Source organism: Rutidosis leptorrhynchoides, chromosome 6 (assembly GCF_046630445.1).
Source record: "Rutidosis leptorrhynchoides isolate AG116_Rl617_1_P2 chromosome 6, CSIRO_AGI_Rlap_v1, whole genome shotgun sequence".
Classification (NCBI taxonomy): Eukaryota; Viridiplantae; Streptophyta; class Magnoliopsida; order Asterales; family Asteraceae; genus Rutidosis; species Rutidosis leptorrhynchoides.
Window position 1 is genome coordinate 418,719,279 of NC_092338.1, and position 18,703 is coordinate 418,737,981.

Sequence of the window (18,703 nt, forward strand, 5' to 3'; positions counted from 1 at the left end):
GATTATGTAGCATGTGAAATCAAATTGTCAAGTTTCATGCAAGGTACAAGTATAGAAACAAGTTAGGAAGGTTGCATAATCATTTGGTTAAGTTTGACAAAAAGTCAAACTTTGGTCGGTCAAAGTCAACGAAAAAGTCAACACGTTCGGGTCGGGTCCCGAACTATTTTTCTGAGGTTTTTAATCATATATGAGCATGTTAGAACAAGTTACATGTGAATCGGAGGTGCGTAGCATAGCAAACATTATTCGAAAATCGACAAAGTTGGACAGACCACTTTGGCGCGCCGCGCGGGTATATGGCGCGCCGCATCATTACCTGTGCAGAGAATTCTGGCAGTTTTTATGTTTTATTCACGAACCTAACTTCAACCAATCACCATTTATGACCCGCAAACAACCAAAGCATGTATCTTATATCATCGGAAAGGTATTTTGACAAGGCAAATAACTAAACACATTTCATCCATCACATTTACTTTCACAACAACCAAAATCACATTCAAAGCTCCTCATTAAATGCACTCAAGTTCATAAATGAAATTCGATGATTCGGCAACCAATTTACATGAATGATATGCCGTTTCGAAGGTGATCAAGCATACAATACAACCTAACACTTACAAATAACATTTCATGTCATTCAAAGCATCAAAAGTTCATTTCAAGTTCATCAAACCCTAACCCAAATCCACCAAAACCAATAATCAAGTTTATGAAGTTTTCTAAAAATACCTACACATCAAATTGAAGCTAGTGCTACTAGTAACACATTTAATACTTGCACTTTACCATAACAACAACATTTAAGCAACCAAATTACCAAATCAAACACACCAAAGTTCATATTCAAGCTAGTTACTTCAAATAACGAAATCGAGCATATAAATCATATAATCATGTTAGACTTGAGCCATAGACACTAATTAACAACTTTATAAGTTAAAAACATCAAGAACACAAAATCTAGTGATTTTAGAAAGTTACCCAAACTTGATGAAATCGGTATGGAATCGAAGAGGAAGATGAGAGGATTCTGAATATGCAATTTGTTTAGATGGATGCTTGCTCAATTTGATTTAGATGATGATTCTTGAAATTGGAGAATTGAGAGAAAATATGGTAGTAGAAGAAGAAAAGGGAAATGAAAAAGAAAAGATGGGGGTGGGGGTTGACTAGTCAAAGGCTAGTCACCTCTTTGGTATTTTGGCGAAACTAGTCCCTCAAGTTCGTTTGCGGGTGCGTGAAATACCTAGACGAGATATTTTTAAAACACGTATTAATCGGAGATGTTATAAACATATAACGGGATTTAAATAGTTAAACGGAAAAGTAAACGGAAAAAGGCAGGATGTTACAGTTGAGAAGAGATGGGGATATTTCTGTTTCATTTGGTCTTCACGTTCCCAGGTATACTCGGGGCCACGTCGTGAATTCCAACGGATCTTAACAATAGGTATGGTGCTTTGTTTTAAGCGTTTAGCAGATCAGTCCATGACTTCTACGGGTTCCTCTATGAAGTGCATTTTATCATCAATGCGAATGTCATCCAAAGGAATAACGAGAGTGTCATCAGCGAGACACTTTTTAAGATTCGAGACATGAAATACGTCGTGTACGCTGCTAAGTTCAGCTGGTAATTCTAATCGATAAGCTACGGGTCTGATCCTTTCAGTAATCTTGAAGGGTCCAACAAAATGCGAACTTAGTTTGCTTCGTTTACCAAAACGAACGACGCCTTTCCAAGGGGATACTTTCAACATGACTTCATCACCAACTTGGAATTCCAAATCTTTCTGACCTTTATTAGCATAGCTCTTCTGTCGGCTGCGGGCAGTTTCTATTCGTTTCTTAATCTGAACCATCTTTTCGGTTGTCTCGTGTATGATTTCAGGACCAGTTAACTGTCTGTCCTCTAATTCATCCCAACACAGTGGGGATCTACATTTTCATCCGTATAAGGCCTCAAAAGGTGCAGCCTTAATACTTGAGTGGTAACTATTATTGTAAGAGAATTCAACCAAAGGCAAATCTCTATCCCAGCCTTTATCGAAGTCGATAACACAAGCGCGAAGCATATCTTCCAATGTTTGAATGGTTCGTTCACTTTGACCATCGGTTTGCGGATGATAAGCAGTACTCATGTCGAGTTGAGTTCCAAGGGCAGTTTGTAAGGATTTCCATAATCTGGAAGTGAATCTACTATCGCGATCGGATATGATTGATATAGGAACACCATGACGAGAGACAATTTCTTTGATATACAGTTGTGACAATCTCTCCATCTTGTCGGTCTCCTTGATCGGTAAGAAATGAGCAGATTTAGTAAGACGATCTACTATGACCCATATAGTATCATTGCCACTAGAAATCTTAGGCAATTTAGTAATAAAGTACATAGCGATACATTCCCACTTCCACTGCGGAATATCGGGTTGTGTCAACAGACCAGAAGGCTTTTGATGTTCAGCCTTGACCTTCAAACAAGTGAGACACTTACTAACATAAGTAGAAATGTCGGCTTTCATGTTAGGCCACCAGTAGAATTCCTTCACATCGTGGTACATCTTACTGGAACCCGCATGAATAGAATACCTAGTCTTATGCGCTTCATCCAAGACTAGTTCACGGAGATTACCGAAGCGAGGAACCCAAATTCTGTTGCCAAAGTATCGTGTACCATTAGCTTTCACTTGGAGTTGGTTCTCGAAACCGATAGGTCCTTCACCTTCGATAAGTGTTGGTTTAATAGCTTCCAGTTAAGCTTCGCAGATTCGTGATATAAGATTTGATTTGATTTTCAGGTTTAAGGCACGAACACATTTAACATCGTCTTTTCGACTAAGGGCATCGGCAACTACATTTTCCTTGCCAGGATGATATTCCATCTTACAGTCATAATCGTTCAATAACTCGAGCCATCGGCTTTGCCTCATATTCAGCTGTTTTTGATCAAAGATGTGTTGAAGACTTTTATGGTCAGTGTACACCGTAAACTGGGTACCATATAGATAATGTCTCCATATCTTTAATGCAAATACCACGGCACCTAACTCAAGTTCGTGTGTGGTATAGTTCTCCTCGTGCTTCTTCAACTATCTAGATGTGTAGGCAATAACCTATTCACGTTGCATTAAAACACAACCAAAGCCTTGCTTTGAGGCATTGCAGTAAACAACAAATTCGTCGGAACCTTCGGGTAAAGATAGAATCGGGGTTGTAGTCAATTTCTCCTTCAGAATCTTGAAAGCAGATTCCTGTTCTTCGGACCACTCAAATTTCTTCCCTTTTTGCGTTAGCTTTGTGAGAGGTTTAGCAAGGAGGGAAAAATCTTTTATGAATCTCCGATAGTAACCGGAAAGTCCCAAAAATTAACGAATATGCTTCGCAGTCTTTGGTATCTACTAATATTAAGATGATCGTTTTTCTTCTTGCATTTGGGTTTTTGAACAGATAGCTTGAGAGTTTTCTTTGAATCCCTTTCTATTCCATACGTCATGATATTAGAATTTTTCTATGAATTACCGTAATATAATCACGTTGGCCACCGTCATTATATTTCACTAATTCATATTTCCATTCCAAGGTCACTCCATAAGGTCAGGATATGATAAATGATGATTTCTAATATAGTGTATTAAGGATAGCAGTAATCTTAGCTGGATCGACAACATGTCGGTTTTAAGCCAAAACTTGCACTTGGAAAAGTTTGCGTAGAGTTGTTTTTCTTCTTAAGAATGAATTTGCAAATATTGCTCATGTTCTTTCTCACTCTTGTAGCAGATCAAAACATCATCCATGAAATTAGTTACGAACTTGTCGAGTCATGGTTGGCTAGTTTTAAGTTGCAGTCTTTATAGACTTGGTCAACTTTCATACCTTTGAAAGTTATGGAAGTTGTGAAAGTTATGAAATGGAAGTGGTCAAACGAGAAAGTTATGAGACATCGTGGTAAGAGTTGGTGCAGTTGGACGAACCATGATTCTTCACTACATAAGGGTGTATAGAAGTTTGATAAATCTGATAAGTCATAAGTTTGAAGAATTTTTAAGCGGTATAAAGATGAATATGATATGAACGAAACACTTTATATTATTAAGAACGAGGCATTAAACAAGCCTTTTGATTCGGAAATAGAAATAGTTTAAGGCATAGCCTTTACGTAGATAAGAAATTTGGAAAAATAAATTAGGAAATATTAAGATTGAAGTAGTCTTCATATCTCTTCTTCTCGTCCTCAACCTTCTTCATAAACTTCTCAACTTTCTCATTCTTCGCCTTTTGTTTCTCATGCAGGAATTCGAGATTATCATAAAGATTAGAAACACCATTGTTGATTACATGGTACTTGTGGTCCCTCATAGAAAGTTGATTATTCACGTGGTTTTTCCTCCATCTTCAATCTAAAGTCAACATCTTCTCTTAGGTGGAGAGAGATTGCTTCCCCCATCGGCCATTTCTTGTAAGGGTGCAAACCAAAGTCCACATCCGTCATGGGATAAAACAAATGTATGTATATAATCTCTTTCTTTAGCTCAGCATTTTCCTCCATGAGCTTCTTGATCGCTAGGTCTTTTTCCTTCATTTGAGCATCGATCCTTGCAATATGGCGAATTGGGCCATTGGTAGTTCTTCGCAGATTCATGATCTCGTACTTGACATCAAGTTCATCGTAGGAAGGATTTCGAGATCTTTTCTTTGACGGCCCAGTTTCTTCAAGACATTTCCTCTTGTCTTTATTCCTCGGGGTTGGATAGTATTCAGGAGACCCATGTAACTTTAGAGTAGTATTTGGGCTATAATTTGGTGAGGGAGGACCACAAAAGCCATAAGGTGGACTTTGGACTGGTCTTTCTGTGGAAGACCTTTCAGTATCTTTTTCGGTTGGCTTGAAAAGATTCATTTTGATCGTTTGATGATAATTAGACATCCTAACATTAGGAAGGAGATTTTGATCAGTTTTAGGATAGGATTGTAAGGCATATGTTTTAAGATTACAAGGCAATCCTAAGTGCTTTAAAGTCTAAGGCAGGAAAGGTTATAGTTTCCTAGATTGCTAAAGCACCCTAGCTAACAAGTAAGGCACACATAAAAATGCAATCCTGGTTCTCTATAACATTCTGGTTATGCTCTGATACCAATCTGTAACACTCTGTTTTGCTGATTGGGGAATTTTTCATCCCACTTGGTGCTGTTCTTTCGTGACCACCAAGTGTACCTTAGACACTGATTTTACGGCTAACCTCTCGGCAAAATGGCCAACCTAAAAGGCTCGCGAGGGGCAAGAGCCAATGCTTCGTCACATGTAACACTGTGAGAACCCCTCTACGATTAATCCGCTAATAAGCGCATTAAATCAGCTCTGATACCAATCTGTAACGTCCTCCCAATAGGGTCTGGAAGGAACGTTACTAATATCAAAACATACCAACATATTATAATAAACGAGAACAATACTAAATGATGAATTTAACTTTAATGAGTACGCAGCGGAAAATGAAATGTCGTTACAATGACAGGAATAACAATAATGTAAATGTTCACATGCAGAAGTAATAAATGCGATATCTTTTGATCCTATGTCCAAGTAGCATCACATAAGTAGTAAGTATAAGAGCTTGAATCAAACAGCACCTGAGACAAAACATGCTAAAGTGTCAACCAAAAGGTTGAGTGAAGTTCATAGGTTTAACAAAAGTTTGACCCTTTTTTTTAGACCACAAGATTTAGTTTGTAAAGTTGATCTCGAAAGATCGAAAGAAATAGTTATGCCAGTTCGTGATATTTAAACTAAACGATAGTATGCCCCATGACAAGTTAGTTCTACTTGTCGGTTTAATTTCATTATCAAGTAATACAAAGACATAGTCAAATGTATCGGGGACGTTACTCCCGATAGGCCTACCCCCAATAATTAAGCATGTCGCAGCAATTAAAAATATCACTGTAGGGACTTAGTCGGACATAGCCGGGTATAGCATAGTTTAATAGTTTGGTACTTGTGTCTAAAGTGTAAAAAGTAAAAACAGCATGTGTCTCACTCCAAGTAAAAGTACGTAAGTTTGCTAGCAGTAAAGAGGGGCTATGAATTCACCTTAGTAAGTAGAGAGAGAGAGTTATTCCTCGAAATAGAGAGTTGAACGAGTGAGCAAGAAAGTTAACCTATTGACATTTAAGAGTAGTTAAGTGTTTTGCCCATGTTTAAGTTTAAGTATGTGTTTAAGTATAGTTTGTTTTACTAAGTTTCTATTCCTAGTAAGTTTCTACTTTTAGAAAGTTTCCATTTTTAAAAAGTTTCTTATTTTAGTAGGTTCCTTATTCTAGTAAGTTTCTATGACTAGAGAGTTTCTACTTAAAGAGTGTTTTCCATTTTAGGATACTTGTCGTATTAGATAAGCTTCCAATCACCCCTTTCCCTTCGAATGGCCAATTCAGATCTAGGGGCTTGAGCTATAGGACCCTTTAAATCGGAAATCCAAACCCTCTGCCTAGAATCTCGTAGAAACCATTCGTCAAGAAAGTTCGAAGATCTATACATCTCTAATACATATTCCAAAATGTTTTTATGTTACAATATAAGTAGTAGGTTATAGGTGCTAGTAATAGTAATAGTGTATACATGTTATTTATTTTATTTTTAATTGCATATAATTTATAACATTTTTTACATGTTTCGGTAAAAATAATAACCGAAATAAAAAGTAAAAAGTAAAAAGTAAAAAAGTAAAAAGTAAAAAAATAAAAAGTAAGAAAAAAATACTTACTAGTAGTAATTCTTCAAAGAGAGAATGAGAGAAATTTTGGTGTGAGTTTGAATGAGAAATGAGGGGTATTTATACTTGAAAAATTTAGGTAAAAAGAATAAAATAATTAAAAGAAAAGAAATATTTTAATTTTTAATGGGATTTTAAAATTCAAAAGTATTAAATGTTAGGTCATGGGATAATGCACAAAATAAAATAATAAAAGTAGTTTTTCCATTATAATTTTTTAATTAAAAAGTAATTTATTTATTTATTTATTTATTTATTTTTTTAATTCATTTATTTTAAGGATTTTTTTATATAAATAAACAATTTGATTTAGTGCTTTTCCAAGAATATTTGTCAATAATATTTTTTTTTTATATAAATACAAATTTTGCATAAATAATTAGGTATTTTGTATTTTTAATAATAATTATGATTTTAATTATTAAACTATAGTTTTAGTAAGTTTGCAAATATTATTACATTTATATATAATTGGATTTATTATATAGTTAAATATATAATACATTAACTAAATAATAAAAGTGATACAAAGTTTATATACTTAGTTAAATTATGTCAAATTATATAAATTAATAATATATTATTTATTTAAGCGTACATTGTTGACTAAAAATTACTATTCGGTCAATATTTAATTGTATATAACAACCCTTAATACATATAGTCAGACAGATAACCCTAGGGTTAATTCAGTAAATTTAGAAGTCGAAAAGTGAGGGTTGTTACAAATATGAACTTAACAACATTTTCTTTTCCGTATGTAGCTGCAACATGAAAAATATTTTGACCTTTGCGATTCTTTAAACCCCCTGCATCAGGACAGGTTTGTATCAACTTCTGAAGGATGTGGACATGGCTGAACTTTGATGCCACGTGAACAGGGAAAAAAACCCATTGAACTCATTTGCGAACAGTCCATTTTTAGTTCGTCGATTAACCAGATGAGCCCGTCTTGATAACCTGTTGACACTGCATAAAACAATGCGTTCTGGCCATCTTCATCAACAACATGAACTAGTGCAGGTAATTTTTTCAGTAGCTCTTTTAACATCACTGACATTAGATACAAATCGAGTAAGAAAATGTAGAAACTGGAAACATGTATATAAGTTTATGGGCTGTTTATTGTAAAACATATTAGAAAATACCTGTATTTCTTCTTCTTAGTGCGACATTTATAAGAGATCTTCCCATTGTAAATAAAGACATAAATTTTTCATTAACATCTGAGACCATATTACTTAAAGTGGAGTTGACAATGTCCACCATATCCGCTTCCACAGCAAGGTATAAAACCGATTTCCCTTCATTGTTCACATAATACGCTTCTTCGACACGTGATTTAATCAAATAGTCAACTACCTTTCTCTGATTATTAAAAAACGCCTCATGCAATGACGTGTTCCCTACCTTATTCTTGGAACGCCATCTACTTTTATTCCATGACCTAAGAGTGTCATATTCTTTATTCAGTTGTTCATCATAGTTTTCAAATCGAACAAGAATTTCAAGACATCCCAAATGTCCTGCTCTAGATGCCTCATGAAATGCCGTATTACCTCTTTTATTACTAACCCAAATCAAGTCCCGAAAATAGAAAACAATAAAACTTGTGAGATTTTCATTTCCACGACTTACTGCAACGTGTAGAAATGTATTTCCGATGCGAGTCTTTTGTTTTGAAATGTTATGTAGAGATAAGCTATTTGCTTCCATAACCTTTTCCATGGCAGCAATAAAGCTATCAACATCATCTTTCTGAGCAGCTTTATACAGCATAATGTCCATAAATTGTTCTTGCTGATTTTGTTGGTGCGAGTGTTTAATTATATTAATTTTTACGAGTAGTTTTCTCATTCTCTCATCCCTCCCGTTCTGATGCATTGATTGACTAATCTTGTCAATTTTCTGATCCACATGTCCATTACTGAGATGGAATATTCATCTAGGTTGTATGAATGTACAGGAATGTTGGGAGTCGCACCAGAATTCGGGCTATCAAGAATAATTTCCAACTTGAATTCACTGCGCAAATAGTGTGCTCCTTCATGAAAACCCACTAATTCAGCAAAATGCACCAATTTCTGTGCATGTTCATCTTGGAGTTTGAATAGTTCTGGCTTTTGTATTGCTAATTCTTGTAATATTTCTGCTAACAAGTTACTAAAATCACAAAACTTACAATCAACTTGAATGAAAACTGAAGCAGTGATATTATAGTCAAAATGAAAAGATAATAATGATTTAAATAAATTAACGGTTCATATGAATATAGATATAGATAATTAGTGGATCGGATAAAGAAAACATGTTTTTTGTCAAGTTAAAGAAAACATGTTTTTTTGTCAATAAACGACAAATAAATTATGAAGTTACCTGTCTTCTGGCTCCATATGGAAGCAAGAACAAGAGATTTTCCCTTGAAAAGTAGCCTATCTAATACAGTCTGATCAACATAACGAGACATAGTATTCAATATATTTCTTAGTTGTTCGATATCACCATTTAATATTACAAAATACAGTGATGATGGGCCTTTCTTGTTTACATGATACGCTTCCTCCACATTTTCTTTTATCATGAACTTAACAATTGCTTTATGACCAGACTTAATAGCTACCTGTAAAGGTGTTCTCCCATCATCATTCTCTGTTATTACCTTCATGGCTTCCTCTGTATAACTTGCACCATTTATAACGTTACTTAATTGTGTACGATTTCTGAATGTGACGAAATCATTAACCATATAAAATTGTCCCTCGATGGAAGCCAAGTGTAGGGCCGTATTTCCGTGACTGTTTTTCCTTTCAAAAAAACTAGGAAAATACCAAATGATCAGCAAACAAATATCTTCACAACCGTAAATAGTTGCCACATGAAGAAATGTATTTTGAAGAAGAGTTTGCTGGTTGAAAATTGTAGGTACTTCCAAGTTTCTTTCAGTAGAGTAGTGTTCCAACTCAGTAATGAATTCATCAACATCACCATTTTTAGCAGCTTCAAACAATACAAGGTCCATGCAATGGTGATCAGAGATGCCTTGTTGCTCAAGTTATGAGACATTGTGTTAATCCTTCCTCAGTTCCTCATCATAAACTTCCACCAAAGAGGAAAATAAATCACTGTAATTGTGGTTAAGTACTTGTTGATTTATAACAGCATCAGTAGTAATAGTTGTATCTTTGGTTAATTCATCACGTAAGATCTTAACCCCCTCATCAAAACCGATTCTTGAGGCAAACTCAATGGGACTCAGCCCTTTTTCGTCTTTTACATGTTGAAGCATGTGCATCCTTTTTGCTAGAATCTTTTGAAGCATCACTAACAATGGAAATAAAATAAATCAGACACAACTTTTTATCAATTTGCATTGTTGCGATTTATTAGACTATACCTGGCAAACGAGTCAGGTTGGGTCGGTTTGGTTAACAGATCAAAATGGTTTTGGGTTGAAATAGGTCATGGGTCAAAGGGTCAGATTTTAAACGGGATCAAATAGGTCAGGTTGGGTCGGGTAGCGGGTCAAAACGGGTCATGGGTCAAATGGATCAAAAAAATATTTTAGTTATTATTATTAATTATATTATATATATTTATTTATTATTTATTATATATATATATATATATATATATATATATATATATATATATATATATATATATATATATATATATATATATGTATATATATATATAAAAGAAGATATTAATTAATATACATATTAAATGGTATAAACATGAATGTTGTCATAAACGTTTGACGGATGAAACCTATTATGATCTTTACGATCGACCCGTTTGGCCCATTCACAAGACACATTTAGACCTCTCTCTATTATTTATTGAGCTTTTAGAATTAATACTCATTAGGTTAGAGGGAAACCCATTGGACCTTTTCTTTAAGGTTTGGGGTTTACATTGCCACACTTATTTTTCAAGACCCAATTGACCCAAATTTGAGAGTATGGGTCTCAATACGATTTACTAACATTTTACACATGATGTGAGGAATGAGTGCGTGATTTTACCTTTATCCTGCCGTGCAATAGCAGCATGAAGGAGTGACCTTCCCTTCATAAGCTGTTCATCTAATTTGCGATACATATGATCAGCAAATGTCCAAAAATCTTGTTTCAACATAACATCAAAAGCATACATATTCCCTGTTTCTACAGAAAAATAAAACGCAAACTTCCCTTCATTATTGACATAGAATGAACAATGTGCATGAAACTGAAGTAACAAGTCAACCAGATGTTGATGATTATGGATTAAAGCCTCATGTAACGGCGTGTTACCCTTGTTATTCGTTACATATAAATGATCAAGAAACAATTCTTGACCATGTCTTATTAGAAGATCAGTTACAGCCCAATGTCCCAGTTTTACAGCCATATGCAATGCAGTATCACTTTCATTGTTAGCTTGCGTCATCAATGATTCATCAGAAATTAATGTAAGCAAACCGATGAGTTCATATCCTCCTGATTTTACAGCTAAATGAAGGTATGTATTCCCTCCATTATACGACGTTTGTTCAAGGATAGTGTCTAGATGAAACTCGGTTTCCATTGATAGTTTCTCCAAGATTGTAATGAAGCAGTCCACGTCACCTTCCATTGCAGCTTTCTCCAGTTCTCGATTCATGTAACGAGGCCGGCGCTTTTGGATGACGTTTTCACTTCAGTGATGTCATCAGAGGTTGAAGTGGATGCAGTTGAATGTTGTAATGGTCTTGCAGGAGCTGATTTTGCAGCCTTAAGTTTCATCAGTCTCTCATGTCTACCGTTCACTTTGTTATAAGCTTGAACTCGGCTAATTTTCAGATCAATATATCCCATGATCAGCCTGGTATTATTAGTTGGAAGAGATAAAAGGGGAAAAGGAGGATGTATATGGATTTGAAAAGTATATGTGGACACAAAAGCTTTTTATTTTCTATTACTACTCCCATGTTAAAATAATAATTGTATACAATTAAAAACAAATTGAAATTAAATTAAAATTAAAATGATAGGATTAGTATATGGACTCAAATAGTCTATTTGAGTAGAACCAAAGACCTACTTGTCAAACAACCACTTACTGAGTCGGACCCTACATACATTGTTAAACAAATAAACAAGCATTCATAATATATCATACAAAAAATATCAATACACCCAATCACCATCACCATAAAGCATTACAGCTACTCTATTAATCATATCAATACAATACAATTATTAAGATAGTCCTCTTTTTTACTCGTATTAAACTACTTTTGTAACCTGAGTAGTCACATTTGATACTATTAACAAACAATTGGAGTACAATATTTGCAATTCAGTAAAATGTGATTAGGTTAAAGGTAAGGGGTTAGGGTTTTGAGGAGTTACCTGACCGCCGGAAAAAGAAAAGACACGTTAACTGTTGGTGACACGTTAACTGTTGGTGATTTATGTAGAAAATGATCTGTTTGTACTTTTAGCTTTAATACTTTAAAAAAGTATGTATCTCCTGACTATGAATTCAACTTGGTTGCAAATACGCAGGACATTGATGAAAAACGAAAAAAAAATAAGGTGATTGAAAAGATCCATGAATCTGCTGTGAGCATATCGAAAAGGATTTTGGAGTTCACAATCATAGACTAGAATCAACATAGAGCATTAAATTTTTTTTGGCAGAAACTTCCATAGGTTAAAGGTACCAAACATGATGTAAAAGAAAGAATAGTTTCTTGCATATCCTAGTCCTAGTATTTAAATTGAACTTGTAATTCCTTTTTACTATAACAGAGAAAATGTTGAGTTCCCTTATTTAGGAAAATTTTGTACCTTTTTATGATTTTTGCACTTTTTTAATTGAAAATGTTTTTATGTATAGTGTTGATTTGCAGGGTATAGTCATAAACCCTGCAAATGGAGTGAAAGTTTTGGCACTAACCCTTGCTAAATTGTCCACCAACTGATCATATGCTTCATGTAGATGCATCATCTCTAGATCTAAGGTTCATGTACTTGCATCTTTATCGGCGTTACAAGAACTCGGATTCACTAAATCATGAAAAGTATTTCACCAAAATATGGTATGGCATTCTCACCAGACCTGGTGTTCAATCAAGTTATGCTGAACCAATTCCATATCATCTCAACTCACCTGCTTGGTTTTCTAAATTAAAACCTTAGACGTATGTTATAATTGGTTCAAGTATTATTATTAACATAGTTAAGGCCTCAACGGCCCTAAGGAAACTATTTTTAATTTCTATTTCTATCATAAATAAAATCACATTCTACATATTTCTCTTGAGCTTGTCCTCGTTCAATAAGATGCACATCGATTCATGCATTCGATTTTCATTCTAAGCGGCAAATCGACAAATTGCCGAAGTATCATTGAAGTTCAATGAATAGTACATTACAAAATTTCACTAGCATCCGAATTCAAAATCAATTCCAAAGTAAAATGGAAGTCAAAAAATAATGAAACTGAAAACCAAACAGATATAATGCACTATAAATAAGAGTATTGTATAATGTATATAAAGTGAGCAATTCAATTGTTCCAGATATTGGCAAATCACCAAGTTTGACATCAAAAAAACATAAATAACCATGATACAAATCACTGTAAATATTAATCATACTAGTCTCATAACAGAAACCAGCTTATTAGTAAAACATACACGTACAAACATCTCATCCTCATCACATAATTTCGCTTATCTCATTGCTTCAAATTTGCAACGTACCACTCGTAAGTCCCAACGAGCCCATCACGCAACGAAATCTTCGGTTCCCAACCCAACTTAGCAAGCATAGAACTATCCATAAGCTTCCTCGGTGTACCATCAGGCTTCGAACTATCCCAAACAAGCTCACCCGTAAACCCAACAACCTCTTTAACCAACTCCGCAAGTTCCTTAATCGAAACCTCTTTCCCACTTCCAACATTCACATGTTCCAAATCCGAATAGTTTTCCAACAAAAACACAACCGAATCCGCCAAATCATCAACATGTAAAAACTCACGCAACGGTGACCCTGTACCCCAAACCACCACTTCCTTAGCACCCGTCACTTTCGCCTCGTGAAAACGTCTCATTAACGCCGGCAAAACGTGCGAGTTTTCGGGGTGGAAATTGTCGTTAGGACCGTACAAGTTAGTTGGCATTGCTGAAATTGCATCCCACTTGTATTGAAGCCTATAAGCTTGGCACATTTTAATACCAGCAATTTTAGCAATTGCGTACCACTCGTTGGTGGGTTCTAAAGGACCTGTTAAAAGTGAGGATTCGGGTATAGGTTGGGGTGCGTGCTTAGGGTAAATACAAGAAGAACCTAAAAACACGAGCTTTTTTACACCGTAACGGTAAGAACAGTCGATGACATTGGTTTGTATTTGTAGGTTTATGGTGATAAAGTCGGCTGGGTAGGTACTATTAGCATGAATCCCGCCAACTTTGGCTGCAGCAAGGATAACATATTGAGGTTTTTCTAAAGAAAAAAATGTTTTGACAGCAGCTTGGTTGGTTAGGTCTAACTCAGAGTGCGGACGAAAGATGAGGTTCGTGTACCCAAGGGTTCGTAAACGGCGTACAACTGCAGATCCAACCAACCCACGGTGCCCGGCAACAAAGATCTTGGCAGATTTGTCCATTTTTGAAATAACTAATAATAAAAAAAGAAAACAAAACTTAAAACTAGGCTAAACATAAATGATAGTACATGTTACAATTACATATATAAAGAAAAAGAGAGGTATAGATACCAGCATCAGTAGCTGTCATCTTGAAGATTGACTATCTTCAAACTTTTAAGTTTTTTTGTGAGTTTAGAAAGAAGAAAGCAAATGTGGATTTATATTATCCCTGAACCTGTGAAGTAATAACCAAGACAATAACTAACATTTAAGTTTTAAATCTTTTCAAAAGCTCAACAATATCTCATCTTCAATGTTAATTTTATTTGATACAAAATTAAAATTCAAGTATTAATCTTTTTACAATACCGGCAACATCTCAGCTTTATTTATTGTTAATTTATTAACGAAATCGAGTAATTTAACTTAATTGCGTGTGGATGCAAAGTACTAATATCCCAAATCTTGAAATACACCCCATCACCACAAAGCATTAAAACGACTCCATTAATCATATCAGTATCAGTACAATTATTAAAGATGGTATTTAAATTTAACTAACTTTTAACCTAAGCAGTCACATTTGATACTATAAGCAATTACAATAATCTTACAATGAAGTAAAATGTGATTAGGGCAAAAGTAATGGATTAGGGTTTGAGGAATACTTGTGAACGGATGATAGTAAGCTGACCTGCCGGAAAATGAAAGAAACGTTGACCGTCGTTGAGTTATAGGTCGCCGGTGAGAGTGTCAGCAGTATGAGATGCGATCTGACGAAGATAGTGGAAGATTTTATTATTCTGTGGCGGCAATTTATGATTGTTTTACAAAATTCATCCCTCTAGTTCAAGTTTTTTTTTATAGCAAAGGTTTGTTGAAGATTAAATAGAGTAGTTTTTTAACACTTTAAGTCCGTCTAAAGAAACTAACCGGCACTTTTAAATTAAAGTATTAAAATCTCTTTCTCTTTTTATTTTAAATATAATATAATAACAAAGAGTAAAATAGATTATTTGAAGTAGACACAACTAATCATAGTCATCCATTCAATTCCCCATCAATGATCTAGACCATTGATTCTTTCTTAATCTTGATTATGACCTCATAATCTTAACCTTGAATTAGTTGATTACAAAAATACCCTTATAATACAATGCAATGGCGGACTCTTTACAAATTTTAAATAAATGACGGCCTCAAATTTCAAATTTCAATCAATTTTGGTCAAACATCTATTTAAAAAAAAAATGCGATCATTTCATAATTATATCATTTATGATTAGTTATTTTGGTCAAACATATATTTAAGTAAATGCAATCATTTCATAATTATATCATTTATAGTTAGTTGAAAGTCAACTAACCATAAATGATATAATTATGAAATGATCGCATTTTTTTAAATAGATGTTTGACCAAAATTGATTGATGTATAGTTGGAAATATAATAATCTATATATGGTTGATACTATGCGATTGATTCTCTATGAAATTTCGGGATTCAGTTACGGATTTGAATCAAAAAATAATCACAAACACTGATTTAAATAAAATCTTATAATCACTTGAAGTTTCTTGAACACACACAAAGTGTTCGATGAAATGTCATTAGCAAGACTTGATTCAAATCCGTAACTGAATCCTGAAATTTTATAGAGAATCAATCACATAGTATCAACCATATATAGATTATTATATTTCCAACTATATATCAATCAATTTTGGTCAAACATCTATTTCTATAAATCAGTAGTTGTAGTAACTTAGTAAAATGATTGATTAATTTATAAGTTTTAGGATTTGAACATCAATTGATTTTCGCAATAAGCAAGCTGGTTTGAAGGCGTGTTCATGAACACACACAAAGATTAGATTTCTTTATTTTTTGATTTGATGTTTATTTGTTATTTAAGTTAAGTAAAATGTTTGTATCACCCGAGTATCATCGTCAACTCTTTCTTTTATATCAAAGAAGGTAATGTAATTTTATCAGTCACAAATTTTGAAGTTTCTTGAACACACACAAGGTGTTCGATGAAATGTCATTAGCATGACTTGAGAGTTTTAGGTCGTTACAAATGTAGTTAGGTGATATTTAATTTGAGTTTAGTTGCCATGAATTTCATTTGTTCATTGTGAACATTATGTATGAAAGAGTGATTTGCTAAATTATTGCTTGGTGAAGATATGTCTGGAAGTGGTAAAGGAATTTGCACAGCCTTAGCCATTTCAAATGCAATCGCAAATATTTATGGTAATCCTACATTTTTTTTTTATCTTAGTTAAACTTTTCAACTTTACGTTAATGTGATTAATAAGTACTAATTTGTACGAATAAGTCAAATAATTTATGTTATTTTGGGAATGGATACTAAAATGAAGTAATTTAGGTAAAGGTCAATGATTTTGTATATAATATAACGGGTTTGATTTTGACTAATTTTTTGAAAGTCAAATAATTTGTGTTATTTTGAGAATAGATACTAAAATGAAGTAATTTAGGTAAGGTTTTAATGCTTTTGTATATAATATAACAGGTTTGACTTTGACTAAAATTTTGAAAGTCAAATAATTTGTGTTATTTTGGTAATAGATACTAAAATAAAGTAATTTAGGTAAGGTCGGTGATTTTGTATATAATATAACAGGTTTGACTTTGACTGATTTTTTGAAAGTCAAATAATTTGTGTTAGTTTGAGAATAGATACTAAAATGAAGTAAATTAGGTCTCGATGATTTTGTATATAATATAATGGGTTTGACTTTGACAAATTCTTTGAAAGCCAAATAATTTGTGTTATTTTGGGAATAGATACTAAAATGAAGTAATTTAGGTAAGGTCAATGATTTTGTATATAATATAACGGGATTGACTTTGACTAATTGGTTTGTCAAATATGAAATAAATATTAAATTCATATTTAAGGCAAAGATTGAGATCTTCCAAAATGAATATGATATAATTGTTGACTTTGTGTGCACGTTATATCATAAATCTATACTGGCATTTATATACAAGTTTACGGGGTCACACACTTTAGCACTTATACACCATTATTATATATTGTTGATATATAATTATAATATATAGTTGAAAAGTATATTTTAATTAAATATGATTTAATTAAATATAAAAGACTTAACAGACTGTTGAACCACAAGTTAGTTATTAAATGAGCTTATATTAATTAAATCAATATAAATCAATTAATATGTTCATACAGTATCTTTAATTAATGTTATGGCTCAATAAAAAAGAATGAGGAGATTTCTTTTGGTTAATAATACTTGGACGGCACATTTAATAAATGGACCGTGATCTTTGTTTTTAAAAGGGTATGCCACAATTTACATATACATATTGAAAGATCGGTTACAACAGTCAATAAATAAACAAAACTAGAAAAAATGGTATGCGCGATGCGGCGGGGTCTTCCGGGTTAAATATTCATATTTAACGTATGTATTTACAAAATTAAAAACGTGTTACTACAGGTGTATTTGGATACACGTGGTTAGTACCTAGTAATATAATAGTGTGCGTGTTTGTGACGATAGGGAGATTGCCTAAGAAGAGGGAATGTATGAAAGTTAGACCGAAATATTTAGCATTTTTAAAAATACGTCTGTTTCGCGTATAGTTAGTTGCGTTGTGTTCGTAAAATTATTCCGAGTTGAACGGTGATGTCAAATAAATTTAACGTATAGCGAGCGAGAAGATACGTTTCTTTAAAAATTTGGGTGGATTTTATTTATGATTTAGTATTAAAATAATGTATTTACCTTTTGACCCCTGTGTAAGGGATTAGAGTTGTAAGTTGGTCAAAGTTTGAGGGTTTTTTTTGTTTTTATTTTGGATGTCGTTTTGGCCCTATTAAACGATCAAAAACTGCACGCCATTTAGTATATAGGTTTAATAACAAAAGGGTTGTATTGGTTTTTTAATGGGAGCCGCAAGAAAAATAACAATTGAGTCAAAAAAAACAAGAAGGTTGTTGTTTGCTGAACATCATCCTTAAGTAACAACACTAAAACAAAGGGTTGATGCTAGTACTTTTTGAGTCTAGTACGAAAAGGAAAAGGATGGATTTTAATGTCTATCTAGCATCGATTTTGGAAGTGAATGAAAGGTATAATAATACGCTTTGTGGGTATTTTCTCGGTAAACGAATAGCATATTCGGTTGTTAAAAACTACGTTACAAACGTATGTGAAATATCCCGTCCTAATCCATCTGGAAGAAGTCCATATCGATTATAAACGATTCACAACAGTTGATTACATCACGAGATACTTGACCT

The 18,703-nt window shown here is 33.6% G+C and overlaps 3 protein-coding genes across 7 annotated transcripts; all 3 read right to left on the minus strand.

Annotated features, from left to right (window-relative positions):
- Positions 1-7,371: 7,371 nt before the first annotated feature.
- LOC139852780 (protein ACCELERATED CELL DEATH 6-like) lies at positions 7,372-9,821 on the minus strand. Of its 2 annotated transcripts, none has more exons than XM_071842113.1 (3): positions 9,150-9,821; positions 7,922-8,922; positions 7,372-7,826 (listed from the first exon to the last, which is right to left on the minus strand). In XM_071842113.1, exons 2-3 carry the CDS (start codon positions 8,655-8,657, stop codon positions 7,588-7,590), a joined length of 975 nt encoding a protein of 324 aa, XP_071698214.1. In that variant the 5' UTR covers positions 8,658-8,922; positions 9,150-9,821; the 3' UTR covers positions 7,372-7,587. The 2 variants fall into 2 exon arrangements, with proteins under 2 accessions (XP_071698214.1, XP_071698213.1); XM_071842112.1 differs by having other exon boundaries at positions 7,922-8,936.
- Positions 9,822-9,840: 19 nt separating this feature from the next.
- On the minus strand, positions 9,841-11,637 carry LOC139852781 (uncharacterized). The gene is made up of 2 exons (XM_071842114.1): positions 10,802-11,637; positions 9,841-10,094 (listed from the first exon to the last, which is right to left on the minus strand). The coding sequence occupies exons 1-2, from the start codon at positions 11,418-11,420 to the stop codon at positions 9,841-9,843; spliced, it is 873 nt and encodes a 290-aa protein (XP_071698215.1). The 5' UTR covers positions 11,421-11,637.
- A 1,630-nt stretch (positions 11,638-13,267) lies between these two features.
- LOC139852431 (putative GDP-L-fucose synthase 2) lies at positions 13,268-15,234 on the minus strand. 4 transcript variants are annotated; one of them, XM_071841724.1, is made up of 3 exons: positions 15,094-15,234; positions 14,529-14,634; positions 13,268-14,428 (listed from the first exon to the last, which is right to left on the minus strand). In XM_071841724.1, the coding sequence occupies exons 2-3, from the start codon at positions 14,545-14,547 to the stop codon at positions 13,485-13,487; spliced, it is 963 nt and encodes a 320-aa protein (XP_071697825.1). In that variant the 5' UTR covers positions 14,548-14,634; positions 15,094-15,234; the 3' UTR covers positions 13,268-13,484. The 4 variants fall into 4 exon arrangements, with proteins under 4 accessions (XP_071697825.1, XP_071697826.1, XP_071697828.1 ...); XM_071841725.1 differs by having other exon boundaries at positions 15,068-15,224; XM_071841727.1 differs by lacking the exon at positions 14,529-14,634 and having other exon boundaries at positions 15,094-15,228.
- Between the last annotated feature and the right edge of the window lie 3,469 nt (positions 15,235-18,703).

What these genes read in the sequence shown, in the direction of transcription:
- LOC139852781 (XM_071842114.1), bottom strand. Translation starts at nt 11,420, where the DNA reads ATGAATCGAGAACTGGAGAAAGCTGCAATGGAAGGTGACGTGGACTGC. An exon ending in TATTGCACGGCAGGATAAAG is followed by an intron (nt 10,095 to 10,801) that starts GTAAAATCACGC and finishes TTCCATTGTTAG; the next exon opens with TGATGCTTCAAAAGATTCTA.
- LOC139852780 (XM_071842113.1), bottom strand. Translation starts at nt 8,657, where the DNA reads ATGCATCAGAACGGGAGGGATGAGAGAATGAGAAAACTACTCGTAAAA. An exon ending in ACTAAGAAGAAGAAATACAG is followed by an intron (nt 7,827 to 7,921) that starts GTATTTTCTAAT and finishes ATCTAATGTCAG; the next exon opens with TGATGTTAAAAGAGCTACTG.